Source organism: Macrosteles quadrilineatus, unplaced genomic scaffold (assembly GCF_028750875.1).
Source record: "Macrosteles quadrilineatus isolate MER2022 unplaced genomic scaffold, UCM_ALF_1.0 Scaffold_4__1_contigs__length_99947679, whole genome shotgun sequence".
Taxonomy (NCBI): Eukaryota; Metazoa; Arthropoda; class Insecta; order Hemiptera; family Cicadellidae; genus Macrosteles; species Macrosteles quadrilineatus.
The window spans coordinates 75,895,981-75,908,376 of record NW_026542597.1 but is presented as its reverse complement, the minus strand read 5'-3'; the positions used below and the strand labels follow the sequence as shown (position 1 = coordinate 75,908,376).

The 12,396-nt window shown below is 32.9% G+C and overlaps 1 protein-coding gene across 3 annotated transcripts in view; it reads right to left on the bottom strand.

Moving 5' to 3' along the window:
- LOC128992081 (b(0,+)-type amino acid transporter 1-like) overlaps positions 1 to 12,396 on the bottom strand; it is a 53,301-nt gene that overhangs the window by 28,272 nt on the left and 12,633 nt on the right. For 2 of the 3 annotated variants that reach the window (XR_008490689.1, XM_054415484.1), the window contains exon 1: positions 4,212 to 4,332. The exons of the other annotated variant lie outside the window; for it this stretch is intronic. Coding sequence is in view for 1 of the 2 variants with exons in the window: in XM_054415484.1 (XP_054271459.1) it covers positions 4,212 to 4,299 (88 nt within the window). In the remaining variant the exon portion in view is untranslated. Of the gene's footprint in view, positions 1 to 4,211; positions 4,333 to 12,396 lie in introns of those variants that run through there. 3 annotated transcript variants of the gene reach the window in all.

The following is a 12,396-nucleotide window of genomic DNA, read 5'->3' as shown; positions in this document are numbered from 1 at the left end:
TCGATTTGAGTGAAGGTATAGTAGTAAATACTGTATAGGTGTTTATTTTTCATAGAATTGTGAGTTGTATTTACAGCTAAGAACAAACTTTCCTTCTTTCTGTACAAATACATCATTTTGAAAGAAATCAATATGTTGTAGTCCATTCACAAAATGTAGGCAGTTTTAGGAGAACTCCCCCAACACATTATTGCGTAATGTATCTCGCAGCTGATACAGGATGAATACAAATGTTTGTTTAAATTTAACCGTTACCTCGGCTATTGTTTTAAAGGCGGGTTGAAATGGAGGTGATTTCTTCCCCTAAAACCTAAATTTTGTGAATGGAGTGCAACATCTTTCACTAGAATATATCATAACATGTTAATGCATTAATTTGATTAAGCGACACCATGTCTGCTATGTAAGCATTTTATTTAACATTTTTAACACGTTTTTATTAGCTCGCTTTCTTGTCTGTTCGGTACAAATTTTGCAATCAATTTTAAACTTACTTCCCGATGAGCTAGACTTTAAACTTGAATAATAGCACCTAAATGGATTAAATTGCAATATTAAATTTATATTTTCATATTTCCCTTGGGCTACGCTCCATGGGCTTCCAAAGATTCAATGTTTACATTTTGAAATAATGTAAATAGTCAAATATATATTGAAGTCAGCTGTAATAGCTATTTACCTTACAAGTGTAGTAGGAGCGTTTTTACATCACGCAGATGAATGTTGTGCAACGAGCGGAAGCGAGTTGCATTATTCACCTAAGTGATGTAAACACGCTCCTGCGTAACGTATAACGTACAAGATTTTACCTGACCTGACAATATAGGCTACAGGGGGTTACATACAATATTTTTCATTATTCATTTCACTCAACTTTTAACAGTAACGTTCTTTTACAAATAAAAACTAGGTTGTAGGAACATTCTTTAAAGGATAACAATAAAATTCAAGCGCACAGCTGATTTCTAGCGTTAAACGTTGGCTCCATAGGAGGTATAATTTTTTAAGTTGAGCACTCAATGTTATTTAAATGGGTTTCATTACTTCCCCGAGTGAGTTTTTGAAACTTTACTTCACGAGTGATGTAAAGTTGAAAAAAAACTCACTCGGTGAGGTAATGAATCCCATTTAAATAACATTGAGTGCTTATAACTTAAAAAATATACCTCTATGGAGCCAACGACATTTAAAGCTAAAAATCAGCTGTGCGCTTGAATTTTATTGTTATACTTTGAAGAATTTTCCTAACCTAGCTTTTGTTTGTAAAAGAACGTTACTGTTAGAAGATGAGTGAAATGGATAATGAAAAATATTGTTAGTAACCTACTGTATATTGTCAGGTCAGGTAAAATCTTGTACGTTACACGTTACGCAAGAGCTTGTTTACATCACTTAGGACAATTATGCGACTCGCTTCCCCTAGCTGCACAACATTCATCTGCGTGATGTAAAAACGCTCTTCCTACACTTGTAATGTAAATAGCTATAATTTGACAGTTTGTTCAATGAGCACAGGTTAAGAGGTACAGGTTCTGCTCCCCGAGAGATTCTAATAAACAAATATTTCAAAGTAAAAGCAAAACATCTGATTACAGATAAAAAGGTTGGTTGTGTATCAACAGGCCATATAAAATAGATTTAACATATTTATTTTGTTTCAATAAATGATTAAATTTGATAAAACTGCACTACAGTGGTTCAAAATAGACTCATCTGGTAAGAATAGACAGAGTATTCTCTCACGTGTTTGCTGATGTAAGCATTGGTGGTTTACAGTCAGGCGGTGAGGTTATTTTAGTGAACTAATCCATTCAAATCCCGCCGACAGAAATAGAAAATTCTGGTTTGCGGACTGCATATATATTTTAAGATATTTCGGTTGTGGATACTTTAAAATATATTAAAGGTTGAAAATGCAATAAAAAAGTTTTTGCAAGCTCTTTTCAACCTCACAGAAGCCAAATTGTCCCTATCACACTATATAAAATCATTAAAACTTGTCGATGAAAAAACTAACCAATTCTGATATCCACCCAACTCATTTTTCTTTTGGAATACCTGTATGTATATGATTTTATTATTCTTTTGACTCAGGCAGTTGTAATCCAATAATCCATGATAATTTTTTGTTTAATTAAAAAATTAGACTGATAAAAACTTTCAGGATACTGTTAGAAATTTAAAATACCTAAGCAAACAAAAGAAATTAAAAAAATAAACTATTTCTGAAGATTTTAAAATTAAATATTTCAAATATCGTTATTTCTATTAGACCAATTTTCACATTTTTATGCATTCTAAAATTTTAAATTCCTAACTAGGTTCAGTTTCCAACCTAAGTAATGATCTGTCTCATTATTTTCAATTTTTATTCAAATTTTGTATCATGGAACATACATTTTTACACGTATAAAAAGGTAATTTTAGGAACAAAATTATGTGATATTATAATCAAAACTTAATTTAGAGTTTGAATTCAAAAATAAATTTCTAAATATTTTTCTCTCGTTGTTGGTTTAAATATTTCCTAAAAGTTATATCATGCTGCCTATAGGTTTGCGGAACTGAGTTGCATGTCATAAGTGATATATCCAAGCCAGTTAAGCTGTACTCCAGGTAAATGCCTGACTTGCAGTAGATTGGTGGGCCAATTCCAGCACCACACCCCTAGTCAGTCACGCGACAACACTATTCCTGTCTGGATACTTAAGATATTTCTGCTCTTTAAACCCTATCCCCAATATCAAGGTCAATGATGTATAAATATAGCTAAGCTAAAAAATATAAGACTTATCACAATTGTCGGTATATATATTTTTATTATATACATATGCTTAGTTTAAAATTGTAAACTTATTTAACGTGTAGCATTTTTCTACATTCCTTAGTTAAAAGTTACACAATTACAACCTTATGATAATGAGTCATATTTCATCATCCTCGTGAGAGACTTGTTATCAAGGTTCTACTGTATTTTTTGAGATCCTTATTCTTCTACATGATCCGAGTAAAATTATTTGGACATATTAAGTCATTGTAACAAGCTCAAATGTAAAAAAGTTTTCAATAACTGTTTAGACTCTCACAAATACCTTAGTATTAATTTTCAATTGCTAAAATAATAGCTGATCAAGCTATTTAAAAATGGGATACAACACACAAAAATCGGTGTGACATTTACTAACGTGAAGATGGTTTTAATAGAGATCAAGTATATACCGGGTTTCAGAAAAAGAACTCCCAATAAATACCTCTTGATCGTATTAGTTTAAATGGATGAGTAATAATCCTTTGATGCTGTAGAGTATACCTGTAAGTTTTAGTTTCGTAAGTTAGCAATAAGTTTGTTTGTCCCCATCTAAAACCCCACTTTTTTATAATAAAGCTTTAGATTTGAAATAGGCAAAGTATTTTTAATATTTTAAACATTCAGTTTTCCCCAAAAATGAAAAAAGAAAGATTCCATACCAAGAAAAGATTTTATTAACAGTTTATTTATTAAACCACTGCCTCCAATCTCATAGATGCTCAACAATGTTTGTATATGTATGACAGCATGGGGCACATTGATTACGTCATGCTAAAAGGGTGGTGCACCGCTCCTCCTAAACCTCACTCTCTCTCTCTCTTTCTCTCTCATTCCCTCACACCCCCTGCCACCCTTAAAACTTCTCACCTCTTGCGATCCACCCCTCTTTCTCTAATTAAGTTCAAGGTCATAAAATACGCATTGTACACTTACCAGTCACATAAACAAAGTAAAATGTCCTAGTTTTCATTATGCAGACAAGGATAAAATACAGTAAAATATATTACACTATATATTGAATATCAATAATATACTGTATATTATTGATATACATGTATAAATCATAGTGAAATATGTTAACTAGTTTAGGTAAAAACTATTTGAGTGGTAGAATATTCGTCAAATGGGTTGAAAATAAAGTTATAGGCCTATCCCTAGTTGCAATCGATTTTAACATTCCCCATTAATTATCCCAAGTTACAGTTTCAACACAGATAAAAACCTCTTTAGTACTATACTATTTCAAATTCTACTCTTAACACGACAACAAAATTCAAACATTGCAACACTTCAAAACGATTACACTATACGGATTCGCAACACATCACTCAACCATGTGTTTTTCGCTGGTCAAATCAACAATGGATCAGCTGATCAACAATGCACAAACAGGTGATCGTACCTGATATACCTGAAGATCGGCGTTGGCTCCTTGGGCAAGGCTCGCTGCTAAACGTACACGTCAGCAGATCTTTCAGAGTCCCTCTCATTCTTGGCCACCCGGCCCCGCTGTAAGTACTGTGACCGGCGACACAATCTACTAGGCGTCGCGGGGAGCCGGGGTGCGCGCGCACAATCGTACCAGAATTATCGTGCGGACGCTCACGGATTATCGTGTAAATACGTGAATTTTTCGTGAATTCTCGTAATATGTTGTATGATTTTTTTTTTTTGATTAAGTTATTATTGTTTTACAGAAAAATATTATAGTTTTTCGATTTTGATTGGAGCTATAACGCAATCCATGAGCTGGGAATTTGTGTTATGTGTTTTGGATGAGTTTTTAATTTATAATTTTGTTAAAAAGGCAACGTATTTTTAGAGTATTTTGCGTTTAAGCCGAATCGGTGTGAATGAGTGTAGAAAGTAGAAGAAACCATGTGAATCAAATCAAACATTATCTTAGTAGTACAGGATTATACTTCTTCTGTGTCATCCACGAGATAACAGCTAAGTGTTCCTGTAGTTGTCCGTCTATATCGTTTAGTCTATTAAGGACATGTGGTACTGTATAAACGTAAAAACCCGGTCGTATAACATTAAAATACTACAGTATATATTATATTAATTTATTGAATTATATTATCTATGCATTTTGTATGGTATCACTTTAATACATTTGTAAGCTACATGATAAACCACAATTATTTTTAACATATAATTATATAACATATTCGAACATTATAACAGCACAGTTCACAAAAACATTCGTCTCGCTCTATTCTACACTCGTCCTCATTCATATCCAGCATCAAACATCAAGCTCGCCGCTGGAATATTTAAAGTAAATAACATAAAAAAATGTTACATCGTATTATTCTACAAAATATCACACAATCACATTAACTACGATGTTTTTCCTTTATAAGAAAAAAAATTATGGTACCGACCGAACAATTATCGTATCCCTGGCAACACTGTCGCTCAATACTGCCCGGTGTTGGGATAGGTCCATATTCAAATCCCGACTTACCCCATTCAGCACTATTTCCCCACGAGTGGGAGTAAATCGGGGTAATAAAAGCGATAAGTGTTGGAATCTAACGCTTTGATAGCGATCGTCCATTTTAATTGGATATGATCGGAGAATATTAAACCAAAATTGAATTGTAAATTAGTTAGTAACGAGACGCAGATTATTCAGTAGAAACTTCGGCGATTTGCGGATTAGAATAATAATTATTGCATAAATGCGGAAAATATTGTGTTTTGAATTATTTAAACGATTTTGAGCAGTTTAGAAATACCTTTTTATTTCTTGGGAGAATTGATTTTAAATAATTTAATATCAATGGGAAGGGTCTTGTGGTTAATGCGCAGTACTTGTGTTCATGTGGGCTGGGATCAAATCTATCCAATCGCGAAAAACTTTAGCCATAAGATAAACGGGGAAAAGCCAAGAGTGGTATACACGCTCTAGAATAACTAATACTAGAGGTCGTCCAGTGGTCGAAAACTCGACCGAAAATATCTAATGTACAAACTTCTATATTTTCACCCCACGCTGTAAATCCTACTAATATTATCCTACTAATATTATAAATGAGAAAGTTTGGATGTATGGATGTATGGATGTATGGATGTATGTTTGTGACAAGTGAACGCGAAAAATACTGGACGGATTGGGCTGAAATTTGGCATGATGATAGCTCACATTCCCGATTAACATATAGGCATATTCTTATTTCAAAAATCCTTTCGGGCTCCGCCCCAGTGGCTCTGGAGTTTCCCATTTTAACCTTATGAGAAATGGAATTATTGAATCTTAACAGCTGTTTCAATTAAACAAGTTGGTTCTGTTCTATGATGTTCAATAGCATTAAAGTTACAAGGATTACCAACAGGGTGCAGCACTATTATTTATTTTACATTTATGAAAACAGCTAATTTGCAACCAAAAGGTGAGTGAGCGTAGCGAACGAACTTCAACCTGGAGGGGAGTTAGCGTAGCGAACGAGCTAACCTGAAGGCAAGTGAGCGCAGCAAACGAGCTCCAACCTAAAGGTGAGTGAGCGTAGCGAACGAGCTCCAACCTAAAGGTGAGTGAGCGTAGCGAACAAACTTCAACCAGGACGTGATTGAGCCATAAAACGAGATAATCTTGAAAATTAAGAAGTTAAACGGGGCAAAGCCCGCGGGTTACAGCTAGTAATAACATATGATTGGAATTTCTTCCATTTGTTTAGATTTTTGTTTATATTTCGTTGTTATTTCGTCACCAGCATGGCAACCCAGAAGGTCCATGTAATTATCTTTCTAAAAGTATGTGTAGATTTTCCCTATGATGAACACGAGCTGAGAAAAAAGGTTGTAAAGAAACATGCTTGCCTATTTATACAGGGTGTTCATTTGAAAACTTTCCATATCTGTTGTGTGCAAAGGTAAGGCTTTTTACACTTGTTTGTTCTCATTTCCCCCTAATTTGGACATGCCAAATCCAATAAAATTATTTTCAGTTTCGAAAAATGCCCCAAAAGGGCCCAATTTGGGGGGTAGGGGTGCTTTTTGAGAAATTTTCAAATGTAAACATGGGTTGTGTGATACATCAATTTAAAGGTCTAATCACCCCGACTATTTTGGTGCAATAAAAATGTAATTATCTTAAACCGTATTTACAGGGTGGGTCAAAACGTTTTAAAAAAGGACTTAGAAGTTAAGTACCGTATTACCCGAACTACTGAACGGAACAGCGCCAAATTTCTTTCCAAGCTTATTCTTAATCTACTCTTTAAGATAACTTGTAATAAGGGCATTTTCCATGTTATTTTCTAATTTTTAAAAAATCTCACATTTTAAGAATAAAAGAAAGCTGAAAACTCAAAATTCTTAAATAGCAAGGTATGACAAATTTCATACCACGTGAAAGGTCCTTTTTTAACAAACATTTTACGTATTTAAGTTTTCTTTCTATCTCTTACCGTTTAAAAATCGCAGTAGAAAAACTGAATTTTCCATAGTAATATTGTAACTACTTTTCTAATAAAACAGCCAAAATTCGTCTCTAGACGCACATTTAATGGTGCATTGACTGAAGGAAACAATTCATAATTATTGATACCCTTATTGACAAACAAGTCATTACGTTTTACTTTGTGAAAAACAAGTATTTTAGCTGATGAGGACAACCTACATGTGGACCGCATTCTGTAGTACCATTGACTAGTCAATGGTAGTACTAATTTCAAAAAGTACTATTTTCTGTATTATCTAATCGAATATGGTGTACACTTAAAAAAATTGACTTTGTTTTTACTTATTGGACAGAACAAAAGTGTTTCAGGATAACTGCAAAGTGCTTAGCAATAAATATCCAGGTAAGACTTAAGTCATAAAGCTGTAAATGATTTAGTTAAGAAATTTCTGAAACTGGCTCAGTTACCAATGACAAAAGAACGGGATGAAGGGTCCAAGATGAACTGACACAAGTAAAAGTAGTTGATCAATTTGTAATTAATCATAATACATCGTTGAACAAAGTGCAATGTGTTATGTTAGAAAACTAGTTATAATTTTACCATAGAAAATTCAGTTTTTCTACTGCAATTTTTAAACGGTAAGAGATAGAAAGAAAACTTAAATACGTAAAATGATTGTTAAAAAAGGACCTTTCACGTGGTATGAAATTTGTTATACCTTGCTATTTAAGAATTTTGAGTTTTCAGCTTTCTTTTATTCTTAAAATTTGAGATTTTTTAAAAATTAGAAAATAACATGGAAAATGCCCTTATTACAAGTTATCTTAAAGAGTAGATCAAGAATAAGCTTGGAAAGAAATTTGGCGCTGTTCCGTTCAGTATTTCGGGTAATACGGTACTTAACTTCAAAGTCCTTTTTTAAAACGTTTTGACCCACCCTGTAAATACGGTTAAAGATAATTACATTTTTATTGCACCAAAATAGTCGGGGTGATTAGACCTTTAAATTGATGTATCACACAACCCATGTTTACATTTGAAAATTTCTCAAAAAGCACCCCTACCCCCCAAATTGGGCCCTTTTGGGGCATTTTTCGAAATTGAAAATAATTTTATTGGATTTGGCATGTCCAAATTAGGGGGAAATGAGAACAAACAAGTGTAAAAAGCCTTACCTTTGCACACTACAGATATGGAAAGTTTTCAAATGAACACCCTGTATATAGATACCTTATTGCAAAACTAAGGAAACACTTTTTAAGCAAAAAAAGCTGTTTTGAAAAGTTTAAAAAGTTAAAAACAACTACCCATACTGTTTCTTGAAATTATTCTCGATAAAAATATTACTTTATCATCATCATTGTTTTGTTATGTTTTAGTATTTTCTTCTTTTTCCCTCCACTAAAGGCTGACAACAAATGAAAAACAACAAATAACAAAATTACACTCACAACATTTGAACAATTAATTTTATATTTCAAAAGGATACGCTGTTATAGATTTTGATAAAGGAAACACAATTAATTGCTTGTGTAATTTCGTATGCACGCTCATCATTTACATACCATTAAATTTACCAAGCGATTGAAGGTTCAACTTAATTGCATAGTTGTTTATCAACAAACACATCGCAGTGCTGTCACTGTTAATACAGTAGTGCTGTCGACCAGCAAATATAAAACCAAATAATAAATAGTCTTTTAGAACATACTGGTATAGCATTCGTTTAGCTTTATACAACTCTTGCCATTTTTATTAACACAATTTATGTTCAGATTCATACTATTAGCAACGAATGATTAAAGGTTAAGCAAGTATTTTTTTTTTACATTTCTTACATTATAACGTTTCAATATTGGTTTTGTACTATCAGATACCATCAACCATCAAGAATTAAAATATAAATTCAATTTTTAAGTAATGGACGATATATAATCGTTCAGTAGTATTAATAGGTTAATAATTGAAGTAGCCAATTTCAATTGCATTAGTAAAGTTGCGCCTGCATTAAGTGAGTGGCAATTCAGACACTGCCTGCATATTGCCTAGATGCGCCTTGGTACTTTTTTTTTGCTCGTATCTACGCCATTGGCATTTTTGTAATGAAGTATGAAGTCAAACACTTTTAAGGGAAAGCGGTCCAAACCCATTAAAGCTTTGTGGATGTGCCGGGGATTGAACCCGTCCCTCCCGCAAAACTATCAACGGATATTGGGGTTTGTAATGCTATGTGTTGGGTTAAAATACGCATTGCATGATGATAAGAATTAGCATAGACTTCGACATACCACGAAGAACACGTTGTATTTCAAATGGTAAAAATCAAGTTTAAATCAAGCTTTTAAACAACTGAGACGTTAGATTAATTGTTCCAACGATATAGTGTTCAGCTATAAAATATAATTTGTAAAGAAACACAACCTTCTCAATCGTAACAAACTGAAATGGCAACTTATTGTAAAACATGTATACCTAATCGATACAGTGGGTACCTAAAATACAAAATCGATAATCATACTCTATGATAGACTCGCTTAATTAATCTGGTTCAAATAGATGGGATATCTACCTGGGTATCTAATATCCAATGCAGTATGTACTAGTGACTAATTTGTAGCATGCTTGGTTTATACTGCTATAAAACCCAATATTATTCAGTATTAAATCTTCAAAAATATATCCATGTTTATCTCGTCGTTCAGTTTTCATTGATACTTAGCGGTGAATTTTAGTAGAGATGATCGTGGTTACAGGTTAGTTATTTTGTTGAATCACTGATTGCCATTATACTGTAGAACAAAAAATCTATACTTAGACCTTAAGAAATGAGAGTATTGATAAACTTACTTTGAAGTAAAATAGGACAAACGTCAAATTTATTGACTTTATAATTTAACAGTTCGCAATTTACGTCAAAAACTCTCACAGAGTGCATTATTAAATCAGAACTTGTTTCATTCTTTTTGCATCAGATTTCATTAAAAGTTCGGTAACTCCCGAATACTTAAGATGCTTGGACTGTTATAAAGCAACTTTGATAAAGTGGTATTATCTTTTAAGCTGATTCGAAAAGAAAGTTTAAAAGGTAATTGTTTACGAACTCAGGTGGTAGGGCAGGGGCTAATATGATTTAAGACTAAAAATCTAAAAAAATCTAAAATAAATTTAAACTTTATGGATTTTTTAAGTAGGTAAATTTATATAATGCACTCACTGTTTATTTATAGTTCCATTTTTATGTTAAAACTATTATTTAAACTTGTTCGCACTACTGATTTTATTAATTTGCTTTGTTTTGTCAAGGTATTTATCAATAATGTATTATATTTCATTCGTCACACAGCCGGCACGCGAATTTTATACCTCTTTTCACCTTAATAATAGTTTATTTTCGATACAATACCCTACAAAATTCTTATATTGCCAAAACGTACATTTCTTAATGCGTCACAAAATCCATTTCCGTTTGTGTATGGCCTATAAACCATTTAACCTTTGAATTCTAATTATTCTTATTTCTCTCAATTAGTAAATCCCCTGATCCAACAGTAGGCCTACACAAAATTATGGATGCGAAAACAACAAACTTACTGTAAAATGGCGAGGTTGTAAAATTTAATAGGTTAAATACTGAAATACCATATACTGAAATCAAATTAATACAATATCGGTTTTCGTCAAAAGAGTCAATAATGAAAACGAATCATAAAGTGTACATGAACTATTAAGTAGTTACAAAACCGATTGGATCGGACCTAAAATACAAATTGGTAACCTAATATTCTAATCAGGTGTATAAAATGAACGTGTTCGTTTACAAAGGAAGTCACTAGTGACTAGTAACATAGATAAAAAGAATTAAATATAGACTGTCAGCCGTGCTGTGGTTACCATAGGTTCTGGCACACACCGCTGGGAACGCCGTGTAGTTACGTAGCGCGTACGCCGTAACTACATGGAGCTCCCTGTGGTGTGTGCCAGAACCTATAGTAACCGCAGCGCAGCTGACTGTATATATTTAATTCTTTTTGTCTATGCTAGTAGTGTGCTAACGGAGCTTGCACTCCTGGCACAACAATAGACACAATCTTGAGCGTAAACACAATAATGCATTACAATTGTTAGATGAATGTGGCGCCATCATGGTATAACGGGCCACCTTCGATTTGTTACACTAAGGCCAATTTTTAATTTGATTTGTCAACGCAAGTTCTTAACAAGTAGGTCACCGTATTCACTCTTCCGTGAAGATGTAATCTAATTTCCATTTTAAAAACCGTAAGGGAATTTTGGATACAGTTGACGTGCTCTCTGGTTGACAGCCAATCTTTATGGAGCAGCTGTAGTATTTTTTTTTTCAAATTAGAATTTGGTAGAATGAATTGCTCACAGATTGTGCTAATGTTGAAATTCTATTTCTAGGTTTTTGGTTACTTAGATGACGTAGATGTTATAGTTTACATGAAGTGGGTTTTCAAGCTTAGTTAGTTTAAAAAGTTTGTGGATTCGATAAAACCAATAATTTGAAAAATAGAGCTCGTTTTTGAATGCCTATTCAATTATTTTCTATTTGGGTAGAGAACTGGTTGCAGTTGAACTAAGTTGGTTAGAAACTACTATACAGTCTTCCAAATAATTAATGTGGTAATTTGTAAAATAATAACTATCTTTGTTTTGTGACTGTTAATTTTCCAATACACAGTATAGGGTAGCAGTGTAAAGTTTTCAGGGAGAATATTTGTCCTAGGAAAAAGTTGTCAGAATGTAATGTTGAGTAGTTGAACATTTTTCAGAGTGTGAAGTTGATATGGTGTAAAATTAAAATGAGTGTAAATCGAGTTTTGTACACAACACATAAGTACTTTTCATTACAGTAAATTTCTTTGTATTGTCAAATGTCTTAAAGGTCTTATTTAAGACAACAGAGATATTGTCAGATTCATTTTAAAAACTACATCACAGTCTGAGATACTAATATTATGCTAGAGAACTTTAAACGTATTTTAAACGGACGTAGAACCTCTTAAGATGCAATTTCAAACATACAAAAGCAATGTTCTAAAAATAATATGAAAGGAATGTGTAGGAAGATTGCATATGACATCTTGAGATGGAATCTTAATGACTAACCCGTTATGATACAGACAGAGATATCTATTTTTTTCTTTTTAA